The sequence below is a fragment of the Bombus impatiens genome, unplaced genomic scaffold (assembly GCF_000188095.3).
Source record: "Bombus impatiens unplaced genomic scaffold, BIMP_2.2 scf_0151, whole genome shotgun sequence".
Lineage (NCBI taxonomy): Eukaryota > Metazoa > Arthropoda > Insecta > Hymenoptera > Apidae > Bombus > Bombus impatiens.
In genome coordinates this window covers 2,544,078-2,564,229 of record NT_176570.1, presented here as the reverse complement: position 1 = coordinate 2,564,229, position 20,152 = coordinate 2,544,078, and the positions used below count along the sequence as shown (strand labels likewise).

At 38.0% G+C, this 20,152-nt stretch overlaps 2 protein-coding genes across 6 annotated transcripts in view; both read right to left on the bottom strand.

Moving 5' to 3' along the window:
• Positions 1–10,038, bottom strand: part of LOC100748122 (protein roadkill) — a 46,909-nt gene extending 36,871 nt beyond the window's left edge. Inside the window, exon 1 of the mRNA XM_003487337.4 lies at positions 9,376–10,038. Within this exon, the coding sequence (XP_003487385.1) occupies positions 9,376–9,488 (113 nt within the window). The 5' untranslated portion in view covers positions 9,489–10,038. The remainder of the gene's footprint in view (positions 1–9,375) is intronic.
• Positions 1–20,152, bottom strand: part of LOC100742462 (origin recognition complex subunit 2) — a 114,796-nt gene that overhangs the window by 16,676 nt on the left and 77,968 nt on the right. Inside the window, exon 12 of one of the 5 annotated variants that reach the window (XR_004461175.1) lies at positions 5,623–5,658. The exons of 3 other annotated variants lie outside the window; for them this stretch is intronic. The gene's annotated coding sequence lies outside the window, so the exon portion shown is untranslated. Of the gene's footprint in view, positions 1–5,622; positions 5,659–6,396; positions 7,640–20,152 lie in introns of those variants that run through there. One more of the 5 variants, XR_004461174.1, reaches the window with a different exon arrangement.

Sequence of the window (20,152 nt, the reverse complement as noted above, 5' to 3'; positions counted from 1 at the left end):
CCGCCGCCGCCGCTGCCGCCCTGACGCGTCCGCCTTTGTGCACGGCTTTATTTCATCGCGCACCGGACATCGATTGGCCTCGACTCTCTCCGTCGCGATATAATAATAGCGTTGAAAGTGTTTTTCCGACAAGACTATCATGGTACGAGACTAGAAACGAGGGTCCGCTGTGGACTTCCGGGAGAAAGATTCTCTTGGAGTAGATGGGGTGGTGCAAGGTGGTATACACAGAGCTTTGTTTGTGGTAGCTGCAGCAGCATGTTTGGAAAGATCGAACAACTTCAACACGTTCGATTGCCCCGGTGATCGTTGGTTATTGAAATTTTTAGAATTATTAAAATAAGGCAAATTTCGTAGGCTAACAAATTTTCAAGGATGCAAATGATCTAAACAATAGAAAAATGTGCGCAAATGCAATGTAATATTTTGCAGAAATTAAATGTTATTGCACACAGTATATCTCGATCTATTACGCTTCCTGGGGAGAGATATATTGTACTTGCAATTCGTACAGGTATATTGCTATAACGTTATCGCTGTTCGTTAGTTACGCACTTGAATTTTATGCTCAAGAGACTCTTTAAATGTTCAAAGTGCTATTATTTCGATGATAGTAAAGCGAGATAGAGGCATACAACATTCGAGAACCGTAACAGGGTTAATATTTTGTCGACCGATGAGTTTAGTAAGTTATAAACTAATATTGGTTTCGTATGTACTCGATTATTAGTCGTTTTACTAGCCCAGAAACGAAATATCTTTTCATTTTAGATATACCGACACATCTTTCTATTCTCAATACAATTTTCATTTTAACACATACGATCACGTCTTATTTCTATAAAACGAGTTTATAGTAAAAACTGTTTCTGCTGAACTTTTAAGAAAAGTGCATTCATTTTAATAAATGTTTTGAAACGTACATATTTTCCAAGATAGTTCTGAACGGTACATAGAAACCTTTTCAGATTTTACGAGGGTTAACTGAAAGCGATGGTTTCGTTCGCTTTACCTGGACTTTACAGTTATGTGTGATATATGTTTAAGAAGGTGATTTAAGAAGGAAAATGAGATGAGAGTTAAAAGGGACAGGTATATTTAAGGGGCAGGTATAAGGACACGAATATTTACTGTCTTTGAAATAACAGCAGATTAATTTATTTCTTCGTGACTGCTTTCAAGGTATAGAAAATCTATGCACTAACGAAAATTGAAGGAAACTCTGGTACTCAAAAACACCAATAGCGAACTAATAGCTTTAATCAAGTTGCTTCAATGCGATGGTAAAAAAGCAACGGGACTTTGATACATTTTAAAAATAAATTTAATCGCATTTATATTATATATTCCAATTATAAAACAAGAGTCTGATAGATTTATTTATAAAACAGATCGGAATTAACAAGCGAAAAATAGCAGCAACTCTGAGTTACGTAAACGATATCGAATGCAAAAATAAATAAAGATTAATTACTGACTTGGGTAAATGTACGTTAATACACGAAGCTAAGAAACAGTGAAGATTGATGAGGATTGGACAGAAGAAAAATGTTTTGGAAAAAGTGGGTGAATTAGAAACACAGAGATATTCCTGGTAGATTTTCGAAGGTTGAGGTACGAGCGGCTGTCTATGGGCTTTGAAAAATAGTGCTATCAGAGAGGCTAAGTGAGTGGAATTACCAGGGATAATGATAAATGGTTTCGAAGTTGCGATGGAGTTGTCGATAAAAATTTATTACCAACGGATGTTTCAATGGCTGTTAACATGCCCTATTTGTATTACCGTGTTCGATTATTCAATAGAATTTGTAAATGGTAATTTTACTTCTGGGAGTAAAAGGAAATTCCCAAAGTACCGAAGTACAGAAAATTCTATAACGAGATTGCTTAATCAACTGGCAGATCTTTTATTTATAAATTTATCGAACAACACATGCGTAAAGGATGGACATTTAAAAATAAGGAAATCGATTCTTCAAGAAATCAAATCTTACAAAGTTATAAACATCGCACGGCTACCGTATTAATCATATTAAAAAAAAGAAAAGAAACAAATAACAGGGATGAATGTTTTTTAGAAAAACGTCTAAAAGCATTCCTCAGTAAAAAAAAAAAGATAATTTTCTATATTTTATTACTTGTTATGGAATTCTTCTACTTAACGAGATCAATGCCAATAAAAATAATAAAAGATTAAAAGAAGCACGAAGAGTGTGTACATAAACAAGAATAAAAAGAGAACGACAAAAAGTACTTTATTTCCAATTCAATTCAATTCAATTCCATTCCTTTCGTCATTGAATTAATGTCAATCGTTCCTTCCTACACCAATGACAATTATTCTGTCCTCCACGTACGAGCACGTAAAATTAGAGAGCGCTAACCAAGTTTACTTAACCGTTCCACGCAGCGAGCCTCGCTGAAATGTATACAAATTGTTATACGGGAAGGCAAAGGACAGTAAGAATGCTTCGGAGCACCAATGTCCACGATACGATGATCGATCGAAGGTTCTTTCGCTTTGTGTTCGTATACACATTGGGAGAAAGGAGAATTACCGACGACGTGTAACGTTGTACTCAAGGACTTGGTTTTTCCATAAGAAAGCAAACATATCTAGAAAAATTGACGCTAAATTAAGGAATTAATACTAAAGGGATAACATTATTAAACGATTCAATAAAATATCTAAATGAGTGAATAATAAAAAAAAAAAAAACGAATTTCGATAATTATCATATAAAAATCAGTAAAAACCATTACCACAACATTAAAAGTAAATATTTTGAAACACTCGGTCTCGGCTTTTTATGATTCTCAAACATGTTCAAATTACCCAGACTACGGTGGGCAATCGTTTAAAAATAATCGTCAGGCAATTACGTACTTCGAGCAGACTTGTTAGTCGAATTATTATAATTTGTCACCGTCACGATATCTTTCAACCAGTACGCACGACCGATTCAGAAAACAAAGTATGATTTTTCATGAAAAGATAACATCGCAAATGTAATTTTCGCACTTTCCAAACGATATATGTAAAAGTTATTAGAAATTATCATTGCAAATGCTAATTGCTACGACAATTATATATTTCTTTTTTCCAGCTTCCTGTGTTCCTCGTGTCAGAAATGTCAAGTCACCGGATCAAAAATATTGACGATGATAAGCACGCTTGTTGCGCAACACGTTACAGCATTTTTTTTTCAGAGATAACATAGCACGAATTTAGGTTTGAAAGTAAATTGCGCAATTTTTGGTATACCGACCATCCGCGTTTTCCTAATACAAACACGCGTCAGTATTTTACTTACTTACTTGTCGAAGCACGGTTACAAACAATATAGAACAAAGGAGAAATATCAATAAATGGACGCTTGCTGATAGAAAGTTACAAAAATGGATAAAAATATAGGGAGAATGCGATAAACGTGAGTAACAATATTGTTCACATATTGCCCTTTTGCCATATTTTTCGCAGTACTCTGAAAATGAAACGATTATTTCAAAACTGTTCGCATTAAACTAACACGAAACAAAGATAAAGATTCCAAACAGTTCTAGACTTTCTAACGATAGTATGTTTAATGTGTAAGAGAGCGATATTTTCGTATGATTAATCGATGGACATTAGCACGACGATGAAATTTCTAAAGTTTCCACGGGGAGATCTTAAATTTAACGCGACGTCGACGGTGTTAAGGAGGCGACGAGGACGCGGAAGATCGATACGATTTCAAAGAAACAACGTTCTATTTCGGGGTAATTCATTGCCTTGGAGCTAGGATATTTCGAGACTTTCCGCGGGGAAAAACGGAAGAGCGACTAGAATCAACAATCAAGAAAAGATCGCAGACAATATATTTAATAATTCAAAATCATTGACGAGCTTCACAAACATTCTCCTCTATAATCGTATAAATACAATTGATACTTATTTATATTATATTAGTACAATTTATTTTGGTTATCATCTGTTTGAATTGAAAGAGAGAAAGGGACTGTAAGAAATGATACATAAGATTAATGTTTATCTAGAAAATATGCTAATAAATTTGCAGACCTTCATGAATATGTATAATATACTGTGTTTCGACCGTTCCTTGTGTACCCCTTTTAATTATAGTATTTAACGCATTTTAGTATGTACCTTACAATTGAATATTCCTTTCTATTATAAAATACCTATGGAAAATGCACGATGAACGATTTCTACTCAGAAAATATAATCTTCCTATGATTTTCCAATGATGTTTCAATTTAGTATCAACCGCAGATACGATAATCGATAGACAAACAAAAAGAAATGCGTATTACAATCACGAAATGTCGCCTCTTAGTCGTAAATTATTCATAGAATGATGTGTGGCAGATAGGATTTATGTTCCAAACATAATGAGTTACTACATAATTTCATTTTGTATTCTTCGGATTCTAGAAGAATACCTGTTCGCCAAGAACTTTTGTACTTTAATAAGACTTCTATTACTTCGTATTATACGAATCGATCAAAGTGTTCAGATACATACTTATGAGTGTATATGTATGCAAGTGTATACAAGGGCAAGAATATTTTAGATGTCGTCAGACAACGATAATGGAACAGCTGTGTGTACACGAAGGGGACAAAGAGCATTCAAAGCGATTTCTGCCTTTTTCAGTGTGCCACTGACGAGAAAATATTATGACGCAAACGCGATAACGCCGTAACGCAAGGTCGAAGAGCTTTTCCGATTCATCTAACGCGACAATCAGTGAGTACGTTATGCTAAAAACTTTTACGCTACCGAACGCGTCGTCAATGTCCTCGAATTTATCGCCGAACCTGTATCGCTTCACCGTGTTTCCAACAGATGGAAATTAACGTCCAATGACTCACCAAAGTGTCTGAAATGTTGATACGAAAACCTTTTATGAACGAATCATACGCGTCGCACTTTAACATCGTATTAGCATTGAGATAACATTGTAAAACAAATTCGAAAAGATGTGCGGAAGCCGCGAGGTTACTCGAGCCAAATTGATTAATTTTCTTTAAGTTTCTCGAACACAAAACGATTAATTCTAATCAGTTTGGTTTTTCCATGATTCTAAATGACGCTCGTTACACACGAGTGTAAAGTTCGATGCTGGTCGATTTCTTGCGCTAATTCCTTTCATTATGAAATGGTAGATCGAGTAACGCAGCGAATCGCGGAAATTATACCAAACGCCATCGCGGAAATTTTAACCAAAAGTCAAATAAATTATCAAATATTACAGTTGTAGTTGAAATTAATTATTCCCTTTCAAGGAGATAAATTGCGATAAAATCAGAGGATTAATTGCAGGTAATCTATAGCCAATACGTTTCCCGAGGTTCGATAGATGTTTCTCATGGGATTAACGCAATATCGTAGAAAGAGAATTGCATCGACCGACATCTGTCCTAGGTGAGGAACTGCCACTACCCAGGAGTCGATCAATTCTCATCGTAAAGCGTTTAACGTAATTTCACCAGACACTGATTGATCGTGGAACGACAGTCGATTCGCTTTGAGTTATGTTAATGATTTGAAATTACCTTTCGCGCAGCGAGTGTCCTCGGGAGAAACGCTTCTCTTGCCAATTAGACGATTTTACGCGATTGGTTAATCGCTTGGACCCTATTACATATATCTACGCAGAAAGGAGTCAGATTATTCGTAGACGAAATTAAGTCAGATTAAATACTGCATATTTCAATACGTTGAAAAACTAGAATAAAAAGAACACAGTGTAAATTAATACGATGTATGTATTAAAAAAAAAAAATCAAGATTTATTCGTAGTTCACGTAATATAAACCGTAACCGTTTTGATGAGAAAGACCAACGGAGTGATTTTATATTCGAAATTCTGTTCAAATGTGAAACTTTCACGTGTGAACTCGAGCCAGACAATTTCGGAGAAGTTATGATAGCGTGAACTTTCTATGTACTTTTAGTGGCTTCATTGCGAACTACCTTGATTTCGATTTTGTCAGAGAAAGGGTCGAGGTAAATCAATGCCTAAAAAAGAGTGAAAATACGGTAAAAAAAAAAAGTAAACAGTATCAGTTTAAAATATGAAAAGTCACTCAAACAACATATATGTTCATCGATTCAGGCTTAAACAAAAAAAAGAAAAAGACACGAAAACATGTGATATATTTTCAAGCATTTATCAACCGTTAAGGAACAGCAAGATCTCGAATCTTTTAAGAATTTATCAGCACGAAGAAAGAAAGAAGCTCAAAAATACACGAAGTTTCTAAATGTTTATCGATACACCAGGGAAAAAGGAGTATTCCGAAAATAGTAGCGCAGAATTTCTTAACAACGTATCGTCATTTAAATCCCAAAGGAAAACCATCTGAATAATTAAACATTCTACATCTTTACTTTCATGATACGTTTGTTATCGATAGACTACACAAAAACTAGAAACTAACGCGTCATCGAATACAAATTCCAACGAATATAGGAAGTTAATTCCGACAACTTCATCCACCACTATCCAACGTGGTAAACAATATTATAATGACAAGCTTAAGCAAATGTATACTCAAATGCATTGATGCATGTGCAATCACGTGTACGCTTGTAATCCGCTAATAAGTTAAAACGCAACATGTACTTTTAATCCATCAAGCACAGAGCAGGTCTAACCATAAAAAAAGTGGCTGGTTGGAAATGTAAGTTCGCGCTAAAGTTTAGTTGTACAATGCCAAGGTTAGCAGCAGGTGAAGTTCCACACGATCATCGTAGCCGCATTCATTAAATTGTAATTATAAAGTCGAAGATCTGCTTATAGCCTCGTGATTCATCACTTTAGTCGATAGCGTTCTGCCGGGCAGGAAGTGTAATGAGTAATAGTCTTCATCAAGAGAAGGTCTGTCGGTGAAACTACTAGTGGTACGCCCATTTGTCGGCTCGTACGATACCCTACCATTGTTTAATTCGCTACATTCAATTACTAAATGTTTCGTTTGCTCTCGACACTATTCTCCCCCACCTTTGTTAAACCGAATCGAACGAAATATTACAATAGAAGCCTTCAACGTTGCGTCCGCGAGATAAACCAACGTTCGATAAAGCAGCCACAAAGAAATACATTCTAACCGCTGATGGTTTAGACCACAAGGCGATGTTGTTGTGTTGGCGATTGCATACGAGCACGACCACGGGTTTGGTAGAAAGCTTCATTGCCAGTTCTGTCACGATTCGATCGTACGCGAGCATAAGTATGTGCTACGAAGGCTGTTTACTACCACGCTGCGTATTCTATCGCGCTGATAAAAAGTTTGAACAGAGAAAGTAATATGCAGTGGCGGACAAAAGAATGTTTATAAAATAAAAGATATAAAAAGCTGGAATAATTTTAATAACGGATTTATATTTAATAAGATAATAATAAGGGCGATCACTATGCAAACATAATATATAGTGCTGTGAATAATTATAAACTCGACCCTTGTTTCAGATTTTCCATAATATTAAAACAAAAATTCAAGATAAAATCGTTTATAATTATAATTTTATATTATAACGTAAAACAAAACTGACGATACAACAAATAAAACTTTCCTTTCCCCGAAGCGTGGAAAAGATGAAATTTCCTCTTAAAACTGTGTTTCTACCTGTAAAAAGATATAAACTCAATGTTAATTTTGTTACGTTTTCATTCGATATTTTGTGGATGTTCCTTTATTTTCGATTATTTCTATTTAATCTGTTAAGTATATATATCCGCCGGCAGATTTTATTGTCTTTTTAAGATCGAAATTCATAATGTATCAATCTTGAACTTTCTTTTATTCACCGCTATATATATATATTCGTGATTATGATCCATGTACAAAATAATGTACAAAAATTCATGACTTTCTTCCGAAAGCATTTTTACAACTTTGTAGGCTAATATTCGTTACAAATGTACGAATATACTTTTAAAATGAAGTCTTCAGTCGACACAACAAAAACGTACGTAACTATATATTTATATGTAGACGTTAGGCAGCGTGTGTAGTGGCACCGATTGTCGATCGAAGAATTTTCTGAACACAAAGAAAGAGAAACAGAGAAAGAAAATAACTGACCGGAAGATATGATTGTTTATGTTTCTATGTTTGAATTAAATCGACTCATATTCACGGTCAAACGTTTCAGTATAAAGGCAGATTGTCGAACCGTGACGAAGCCCGCATCGTACTCGGAAGGTCGACTTAACGTAAAAAGGTGTACTAACCTTGACGTCTTTGCTTCGCCATGCAACCGACTTGACCAAGAACTTTCAAACTAATAACGACTCCCGGTATCGTGTACGCATCACGTCGAGAAAGAACACATACGACAGCTATGTAAATATACCCGTGAGCGTATATAAATCTGTTAAATCTGTTGACTATAGTTGTATGGTAGGAATAGGTCGTTGACCAGTGCGCACTCTATGTAGCAGATACCGGCATCTGCAGCAGAATACTTCAAAACAAAGGGACACCGGTATACATTCGCGAAAAACGCATTTCTCATGAAATGTGTAAACGAGTTCTATCATACTGTTGTAAAAATACAATGCAATTTCCTATAGATATACAATAATTAGCGTTTAATTTAAAGATTATTATTTAATCACAGATTAAATTCTTAAAAATTATCTCAAAAAAGATTATCTTATTAGGTTAGCGCATATGAAATGTCTTCCCAAATTGTGAATTTGACGTGTCACCTATTAAATTTTGTTTGAACGTCAATTGTCCATCAAAATTAAAAAAAAAAAAGAAATTTAGTATAAATTTTGCATATACAATGTCAAGAAGACTTCTAATAAAAATATTAAAATCTTGTTATTGGTTGTCATGAACGTCAAGAGAATCCGTGGATTTTCTTACATTCTGCATTTGGAGGTTAGACGTGTCATCTGTTCTACATAGACAATTTGTCAATACATAGATTAGTTCGCTAAGAAGGAAAACGAATCATGTAACAGTTAACGTTTTATCGAGAAGATCGACATTTCATTGGTACTGATCTATTATTTCAATCGTTGGGAAAAGTTTAGTAACGTCAGTGGTCGGTGACCATTAGAGCCATAGCGAGAAAAGACAAATGCCGGTCACCGGTGACCACCACAACGTGTTTGTCCTATCACGATGATACGATTACGCATAATATTATCGAGATAAACCATGAATAACCCGAAATAACGAGGACCAATAACGCTTGGCTACGTCGAACCGTGGTATTGGATCAATAAAAACACTTAATAACATTGAACGAGGTACGAGAAAGAGGAAAAACAAATACATCCGAGCAAAGACCCACCCTAAACGCAATGACGACGAGGTTCGGAGTGTTGAAAGAGGAAAGTACGTACCGCGCCAGCGCCATCCTGACATGAGATAATCCAGGTCCCGTAGGTGTCGAGAGCAAGGTATCCAGATCTGGAAAGAATGGTTTATCGCCGACACTAAATCCCACTGGACACATGCGCGTAAATTCCTCGTCCTCGAACACACGAGCTCGTCATAACTTCTGGCCCTGGGCTTCAAGGAGCCTCTCCCCGTAATTTCGTTCACTTCGATTTTCTCGAGTAAACTCGTGGCGTCCTCGCGCCTACAAAACGCAGTCAGGGATTCCCTTCTTATCCCTGTCTCTAGTGTACCACTGTCACTACCGCATTTTCACTGCCATGTCTGTAGCGGCTCCGTAAAAAAAGGCCTTCGCGACAGTCAATCACGGCGGTTAACGAGCAGCGACAACTAAACTGTCGGTGAATCGAGCGTGTACGACGGGGAAAGACAGAGAAGTTGTAGGAGGAGTACACGGCGGGAGCCAAAGAAACGATCGAACGAGAGACGAGACGACTGATTCGAATATTCGACCTCGGTTTTGCCAGCCGAACCGAATTAATTTCGTGTACGCGTGATTACAGGAGCGACTAGAACGCCGAGAGCGGATACGCCTGCTCGGAACACAGTTCGCCAGTCACTATTCCAACTCCGATCACGGCGCTGGCTCGACTGAGCTCAGCTACTGAGCGTCCGCGAGTCCCCACCCCTGTGGCTGCGGCCTCGTACGCTTTCGTTACGTCTCGGCCGCGTTCGACTGAGCTTCGGTGATGCTCGTGTCTTTTCGCGACCTCGTGTCGCGCTAGAACGATGGTTCACCGCCGGGTACCCAAGGCTCCCTCCTACAGGAAGCTCCTCTTCGCCAATGCAAGTTTTCTGGCATGCTGCTACGAAATTATATGAACTATGTTCTCATACGTAACGTATTCTCGAAAGGTTTCCTCAGCTAGTTCACACACTCTTCTCCCGACCGTCTTCTTCCGAGTCACGTTCTTTATTCAGCCACGCAAAAATAATACCGATGATGCTTCCGATATTTCCATTCTCTGGTAATGCATGTGTATGTATATACACTAGGAGGAAACGATATAGCGCGGTCATAAATTACAGTAATAGCATTAAGAAGCTACGCTCATTGATGTAACCGCATTCAGGAACGTACGCGTTTTGTAGGAACACTTGCACATTTTCATAGGTGGAGGCAATTATTTCTCCCTCCAATTAAAGTCACGTGTATGGCCATTGTGTAAAATATATTTCCGTTTCTGGAACGTACTGCTATGTATAGATTATACCGTAAAAAGCCGTAAAAAAACAAATTTAATAAAACGTACCCAATGTGGGCGTTGAGAATCGTTCCACACACTACACTCTATTCGTAAATCGTCGTACAGGCAAATAAATTGATTTTACAAAAAATAAACACATGTTCTGTTTAATACGCTTTGTGCGAAAACCATTGTATTTTTACGATCAGAAACGATCGGTGATTATGGATGGTTGTATAATATAACCATGGATTTGTTTCATATTCCAAATATTATGACGAGCACACTCTATGTATCGTAGCGCGTTTAAATTTCTCGTGAATGTTTAAACTTCCTCTTTTATAACGTTGTGTCCATTAAGCGGAGAATATTGTAATTTATCTAGTTTTTACGCATTTTCGGTAGAACTACGAGATGGCAGAATAATAGAATGGAATTATTCATGCCGCTCTCGATTCCACGTATACCGGGAGCATTCAAATCAGTAATGAAACCCGCGGTATCGTTTACGAATTCACCGGTACACACAATATATCGGCGGAACGTGTGAAAGGTTTTTTCGAGCGTGCCGAGTGTATTGGTGCTTTCATGTCACCGGAAATGGAGAACAAGCCTCTGTTCGTCGAATTACACGAAAAAGAGGTCACGAAAATGTTTTATGGGTGTTTAAGGTGGTTGTGGTTGGTGTCAATGGGACCGTGACGTCGTGCCGGAATCACGCACGACGGTCGTGACATTGTGAAGAGAATACCGTATTCGTGAACTAATGTAACACGGAGATCGCCATGTAATTAAAGAAAAAAAAAAATTTCCCTCGTCAGACGAATCTTTACATTTACTTTAATATCTTCGTATATCCCTTTTCTTTCGTAATTGCGACTCTAATCTGATCTGACTTCACTCCCTTACAGCATCATATTATACATACAATACATTGTTAATCGACAATTAAGATTTTACGTTCAAAAACTCCGCGTATAAATTGATTACTTAATTGACATTTATAACAGGAAAGGCCAGTATCTACGTGTTACGACGTCACCAATGATATTCCATTAACCGCATTCGTGACTACGGCAAAGTCAGCAGTTTTATGCAATCATACGCACGGATGCAAGTTTAAGGTTGCACGGATCTCGTTGGCTGATACGCGTGCTGCTAACGTGTCCATAAATTAGTGTCACGCCTCGAATAGCTTTCTCAGAGCGTCGGCCATCTCTGAAACGGATCTTTGCTCTTGTGATTCGTTCTATTCAAACTACAATGCATAACCCCTTATCAACGAACGAATTAGAGAACAGTAAACGTACAATGGAAATGAGAAGAATAAACGATTACTCTCAACGGAAATTTAAGTCTGCACATTAGGATAAGCGGGGGTACATTTTTGTAAGAAATTTTGAGAATTTCGATTTCGAGCTAGGGAGAAAGAAAGAGAGGTCAACGTTAATAAAGACGGCCCCGGGGCGTAGGGTCCCCTTGACCCCCTTAAAAAAACGTCCCTGAGTCTCATTCGCCCCAGAGCACGCGAGGAGTGCCATGTAAACTCTATTATACTTTCCATTCTTTTTTGCTTTTCTTTTGCATGTCGGCGCTTCCTCGGCGTCTGTCGTTGCATGTCGTGACGATATTTCCTGCCTACGGGGAATCATAGTGAAAAATGAACCACCATGGCGAACGGTGTTCTGCTCTGTGCGCAACTTGTCGATAAATCGGTCGCCTTTCTAGCAATTATGTAAATGCTTCTTTGTTATTCGACTGAAATTTTATTGTACGCGTATCTTATTGGATGACTGCGAGGTACATATTAATTTTGTTGTAATTCGTCTGATAATATGTTCGACTATATCGTAGGCTGGATAACAGAAAATTGAACAAAATATCGGCATGTGTGGTCGTGGGATTTATGTAACAGGTTAAAATTATTCCTGGTCAAGGTAAAAATTCTAAAATCAATCGTCACAGGTTACTGTGAAATTTATCATCAAAACGTAATCTATGGATTTTTCAGATTCTACTTTTACCGACATTCCTTGATTCTTTCTGTTCGTTTAAAATAATCTGATAAAAACGTCATAATATTATATTAGTAATATGCATCTGCAAACATCCGTAATAATATCTCAAACTTTAAAAGAGATTAGATTACCTTTTACAAAAGAACCATTACTTTCTTTGATAACAAGGTACGCATAATGCTTACCAAAGAATTTTAATCAGCCTTGAAAAGTAACAACAACGGCAACTGGTAACACCAAGTTCACTGGAACGTGTTAAAAGCGAGGAAAAGCGAGGAAAAGCGAGGCTGCTTAATTGTCCCAGAATCTCGCGCTAATTTCACGAAAGTTGCACGGAACTTTTAAGTCGTCTAAGAATTTATTCCTATCCCTGGCACAACGAGGAAATGCCTGTTAAAATTTCGTTGAAGAATTCTCACGAGACACGACTTCCCAAAGGACCTTTCGAGTTAGTAAACGGCCGCTAGGATCGACGCTAAATTCAAACGATATATATACGTCTGCTTCGAGAAATCGTGAGTGCTGGCAGCTGCCGTCGTAAAAGAGATACTTTCTTGTCCCGTGAGTGCCGTCTGTTCCTTTCGACCAATTGCGTCTCTTGACCAGTTCAAACCGACCAAAGCAAGCTCTTCTTTCATTCCCTTTAATCGTTATTTGCTCTCCGTGAATAATCCTAAAGGGGTTCTAGTGGTTCAAACGATTATCCTCGGCTCGATGCGACTTTGTCACACGAAAAGATACTTATAAACAAATACGATATTTTATATTTTTATACGTGTCTCTTCGTGTTCAAGGTAATTATGAATAGAATTTCAAACTAATTTCAGAGATTATGTTGTATCACATTAATAACTTAAATATCGCGATTATATTTGACGCTATAAACCAAGGGATACTCGCATATAATAAAATTAAAATTACCTTAATTGATCAAAGTGTCGATACGAAAATATTTGGACCAATTTTTCGAGGTGTTTCGCGGAGAGAAAAGGTACTTGATACAGGTCACTTAACTTTCTTATGGCAACGCTGGCACGAGCCTGTTGCTTGAACTGAATTAATTCGCAGTTACGTCAGTACGGTAGCGACCGAGTGATCGTTGCTCTTCGCTTCCAAATGCGTTTATTTGGCCGATTTCGAATAGACTGATTCTGTAAGCCCACGGGCGACGGGTTTCAGAAGAGTTTCATGGCTGTATCGATCTTCTATCATCAACATTGTAATGCGTTATCGACGTATTATTATATTATAAAATGGTGGAAAAGAGAATACTTTTCCTATCTTTTACTGTTATAATATTAAAGTAATCTCGTATTTTTTTTATAAATATTCTATTACATTTAAATTTAGCGAAATTAATAATATTAAATTTAAAAGAAAGTTCATTGCGCTCTCTTCTTCAGAGTCGGTCCCTATTAAATATTCAAAAACTAAGTGAATTAAAACTGGGCTAAAATATTCAGCGATATTTTTATTTAATCCACTAAAGATAAGATCGAATTATAAGACAACTTAAGAAGCCACTGCAATTTGTATTTTAACTTTAACTTATTTTCCATTCAGTGATAAATACAGAATATCCTATGATTGATTTAGCTATTATTAATTATGGAGCATCGATTATTTTCCAAGATACATAGGACGTGTTGTTAGTTTCGAACGAATCAAAACACTTTCGGAAAAATTTGTTGACTACCCAGAGAGGTCTTTCGTTGGAAGAACGAAGTGTTTAAGAAAAGTCGAGGTGGAGGGATTTCGGTTTCGAGATGGAATGGGCTTTCGCCTGTACGGTCCAGCTGTTTCTCTGTCCGCCATAAAAACTGGTGCATAGCGCTCCACTGGTTCCCCTTCTTCTCGTCTTATTTTTCTCTTTCTTTGCAACGTTAATTTACATTATCATCCACACGCGCACGATCGAGCATTTCGGTATATTTTATATACGACGAGAGATTAACGACGTGCGATTTTCATCGATTCTCGGGACCTTCGAGCGAAATTTCGATCGTTAAGGATCATCCAATTTTCCTATCTTCTTCTCTCTCGTTCGTCTCTTTCTTTAATCTTTTTTTATCCCCTGTTTCGATTTTAATGGTACGACAGCTGCTGGACGGATAATTAAATTAACACCATTCGTTGGAAGATAGCCTCGGGCCAACGACGACTTTATGCGCTGCAAATGAAAATACGAGGCTTGTGGAATTAAACGAACGTGGATGGAATGAACACGAGGAAACGTGCCAGAGAATTACGACTTTGTTGTTTTTCTGTGTGGCCATAGCTTTCTTTACGGCTTCGGATTTTGAGTACGTCTTGACTTACTTGTTTGCTTTTATACCAAACGATTATAAAAGATCTGGATCTTGGCAGTGCTTGCACTTGCTGGAAATTTTACGGGTACCTAAATGGTAACGAGTTTCTCGCGGTGATCTAAAGAATCGTGAAATAACGAGTTATATGCTGCGTGCAATTTGTGTCATGGATATTGAAGGAATGAATTAGTCTTTCATGTTTGGATTGGATGGCATGGCAGGAGGTTGGCAAAATCTTGGGACATAATTGTCTATACTTATCTCGGTCGAATAAAATTAATACATAGATGCTGAAAGTGTTCGATATGCAAAATTAAGTTCATTTAAAGTTCAGTCCTCGGTATATACATTCAACGTAAACTGAACGCTCAATCCCAAAAGTGCAGTAATAAAAACGATAAAAAATTCAGAATTAATAATTATTCTACAAATACAGAAATACAAAATTTGATGTCATCTAATCTCAAGTCTAAAATCACGTCCCGTGATAAATATCCTAGAAACTGAAGACGTATAAGTATGATCTAGTCTCAAATCCACAGTTTAACGCTCAAGTTCATTCTACAATAAAAACAGGTAGAAGTTGCGAAAATAAAAAATTTGATACAACGTAATAAATCTTTCTATTAATTCCACACGCCCGTTTTAACACACGAACGTTCCAAAACATCAAATAAAACAAAAGTCAGAGGAATTATTATCAACAAACTCTCACAGGATTAACTCACTACATGGACCGTCGTATTTGGAATTTATCGTGAAAACAGCCTAGAAAGTTTTTCGCGGCGCAACGGGAGGGCGAGGATTGCGGAGAGCCGCATGGTAAAGGCTCATTGTTCATCCCTGTCGTGACACTCATGGCGGTCCGCGTTATATACGAGGCCTACGGTCTCCGGATGCATTGAAAGCACAGACTCCTTCGTGTCGCTCCGAGCAGTAACAATGCATAATAATGCTCGAATGGCCCGTATGAATTCAGATTCTGGCATCGCTCGCAAATAAGCTGCTCGAGAAAGAGAGGGTGCAGCTCGAGCCAATCCGAAGAGAGACGCACCAATCGAAAAGGAAGAAAGAAACGAGAAAAGGAAGAAATCAGAGAAAACGAGAGAAAGAGAGAGAGAGAGAGAGGTTTTGCTCGAAGAATACGTGAAATGGAAAACGGAGAAAGTTCGACCGGACTGATCGTAAATTTTTGGTCAACAAGCATCCACGTTTTGACCGAACAAAAGAAGAAGAATAAACCTTACCTTTCGACGAGATTTTGTTTCAATTATCTTCAATTCTCAATGCGTAAATATTCTTTACAGATTGAATTACGACTTTTCATGAGATTACGCAAGATTTTACAAAGAAAGATAATCTTAACCAATAGCTTTCATATTCATCGTTCGTTGTTCTCGTCCTTCCCCATCCTGACTTCTCGTTTGCTTTTTTTCTTTTTTTTCTCGTCCCATTCCTCGCTTGACGAGTACGTATAAAATCGTGAGTATATGTAACGGACACCCTAGATTTTATACGACGTCCCCTCGAGGACCAAGGGGAAACGAATCCTTGGAAATTTCCATCTGCTGAGCGAACAGGTCGATGGAGAGACTCGAATGGGGACCGAAGGTTTAATTATCGGGGTCCTAGGTTCTGGTTCGTGGCGAAAAGAAGAGAAATTTTGTGTTTGCGTTAGACACGGCATAGAAAGGTGCGATTTCAAATTACGTCTAATCTTTCTTTATTGGTTCTTTCAACGTATCATACATTCATTACAGATCGAATCACATACATACGTGGTCTAATCATAAAGTCACACATTTTGTTTCATCATTGAAAATGTCTCACGTACGGGGAACATAGCGATAATGTCCCAGCGGAAGTCGGAGCAAAGTTGAGATAATATATATTTCACACGACCGTGAACACACAAACCTTGTCCTCGGCTTTCGAAATTTCCATCGTCTGGTTTTAACTTTCGAAACGCGTTTACTTTAGATGAGCACACTTCCTCTAACAATGATAAATCCAACCAATCTCAAAATGGAATCCGATCGAATCAAATGTAAAAGCAACGCGAAAAAGCTAAAAGAATGTACGAAATTGCAAACAGTTGCTAACAATCCGCGTAATTGCACGAGGAGGAGGCAGAGAAATTTTTGTTAACGTCCGACCAGTCGGAAACCAGCAGGAAGCACGGCGTTTCCGTTTCTCCTTTTACGCTCGTCGTTCGGTTCGATCGAGGATACGCACGAAAGGTATCGACACAGAGACTCGAAAGTGTGCAAATAGAGCGAATGTGAAGGGGTTGCGGGCCACGGAGGATGTGTTCAACTTCTAACTTCCAACTTGTTCTAAATTATAGCGTACACCGGTACGATTGGCGAGGATCGGTTAAATGGGATCGGCGATGACCAGTATAGCTCGCAAATTTATTTTAGCCATTAGCACCGTGATCATGACGGATCTTTATACGTTTACGAGAAATTGAAGAGCACGAAATAGGCAAGGATATAGTGCAGAAATGTGTCTTGTTTCACGAAGAAATTAGATAAATAATTCTATGTTTAACAGTTTCGCGGAAAATTCTACAGAAAAGTTTAGTTTCTTCCGATAACTTCGTTCATCGCTGAATATTTCTTCTTTAAGGCTCATCGACAAAATATACCGGATGTCGGACGGGTGTGAGCTTGAGTTTCGGGCGTTGCTCCAGTTTAGCCGCTAATATTGTGTAGAAAGTGGCGGGTAGGGTTCTTGTACGGTTGGAGAACGGTGGCGGAGGAGCAAAGAGAGGTGGCGGAGATGGTGACTGTGCAGGGTAGAAGAAACTACCACCGTTGTAAAGAGGAGGAGGAGAAGGAGATTGGTAGGGTGAAGGCAGACAGAGACGAATTGAGAGAGAGAGAGAGAGAGAGAGAGAGAGAGAGAGAGATGCAGACAGAAGGGCGGAGGAGAGGGAGAGGGACTAGGTGATTGTGTTAGAGAGCGAGGCAGAGCGGAATGGAGGGTTCAGACGAGGTCAGGTCACGGGACGAGCTGCTGTGCTCGGTCGATAGAACGAAGCTACCACCTATGCTACACATTGTGCTACCTATGGAGAATAAACAGCTATACACACGTGCGTGTATATGTATGTTGCCGGCGAAATGTGAAATTTGGTCAGGTCGTGTTTTGACCAGTTGAAACTACGAAACTTCGAACCGTTTAATCTGTTTCAACATACGTTGCGAAACATATCGGTATTTTGTTTAATTTCCAGCTACGTTTAGGTAAAATGCGTTTTACAATAGAGAAAACAAGATATCTTGGAATTTTTCAATCAATTTTTCTTTCACCATCTGCTTTCAATTGCTTGACAATTTCAGTTTTTATTAAAGTTGTATCCTTCATTGAGTAAAGTTTCCGATAATATACACTTTTGACAAGTTTACCAAACGTTTTTGCATCTCAACATATTATCAATTACGTTTCTTTTTAGATACGCTATGTAAATTCATTTCACAAACCATGACCATTACTCTTGCCGCGCTCTCTTCTTATACACACAGAAGAGATTTCCCCCGTGAACGGTAGTCCGAAGTAAAAGCAGCGGGAGTATCAATTCGCTGATAGCAACGGCACGATCCTCCGCAAAAACTTAATCGACCAACCATCGACTTCGTTGGAGTTATTCCGACGCGAACGAAATATAAATCACGTGTCTTGACTTTTAACTGCTTCTCGGTACCTTGGTTAAGACATACGATTGAGGTATCATCGAACTGGTTGGCAATCGGACCTTTTTCATGATTTACTATGTGCTTCGAGATGAAACGCGTACAAGTAACTCTTTCGCCTCCGACTGTGATACCATTTCTAGAAAATGAAACGTTCCTCAAAGGTATTTCTTGTGTTAGTAATATTTTTCCGACACAGAAAAGAGTACAAAGCCAGGATTATTATTTTGCAAGGGAGCAAATATATAAATATCGCAATATATAATATCTAAAATGCAATGTAATATCACGTGTTATTTTGATATTGGAATCTCGGTTAAAATAGCGGAAAAGAAGTGAAATTAACTTGTATCAATAGAATCATAAGTAAAAAAAAAGAAAGAAAAACAGGGATATAGTAAACATTGGCGTACCTAACCTGTTGATTAAAATTTGACGTGTACTCTTTTCCCTGTCCACCAGACACCTACTGGCAACACAGCTTTCTTTTGTATAGTAAGACAATCGTAGTATAGAAGTGACAGAAATTACGGCAACGTGCTTAAAAGAATAAAAAATAGAAAGCAGTATGGACACAACATCCGGAGGATGTTCGACCTCACGCGTGGCCGTTTTCCGCACTTCCTCGTACGGTGTGAGGCCGGTTTGCCTCATGGAAGACCTCGATAAGGTCGCATTAAGGATTCAGGAACGGCACGACGGTGCAGCATCGCGAGAACACGCGCGTCGAGGTAAGTTGGAGGCGGCCCAAGAGGCTGGTGCCAATCGTGGAAAAAGGAAACCTCCAAGACTGCGATAGAAACAGACAGATGGTCTGTTCGACTAAACGATCGATACCGTGTTACCGTGCCATTTTTCTCATTTTTCATTTCGTCCTTGTCTTTTTATCATCGATTCACGTGTTGACAGAACCTCTTGACTACTACAATCATTCATTCTGAAGCGATCTTTGTATATTATAAGCGATTATGGAGCCTGTTACGTTTTTTGAAAACTTTTATAAACCAAATTGCATGCGAATATATGTGTAATTATATTAATTTATGTACATAATGAATATACGTAATATACGTAATTATAATATCGATCGAGTTATCCATTGATTTTTATTTCAATCGAGTTATCCATTGATTTTGATTCAAGCTATAATATCTTATAGAAAGTATATTATACAGGTGCAATATTACGTTACATTCGTTGTTATAAACAGACGTCGTTATCTGTACAATAAGCCGAGGAAAAATTTTCTGTGTTAAGGGGTTAATATACGGGGCGTTCGATATAAAAGTCGCCACGATTTTTCAGATACTTTCGACAATCTGTCAAAAAGACATTCGGAACAAAAGTTAGTCAGCACTAAATCGATGAGAGATCGAGCAATATGTCGTGAATCTCGAGATACGACAATAACGAGCAAAATCTTGTAGGTTACATGTTTCATTCTAGAGTTTCCTTTTTGTCATGGATCTTGAGGCACGATTGAAAGATCGAACGACGATCGTGGAAATGA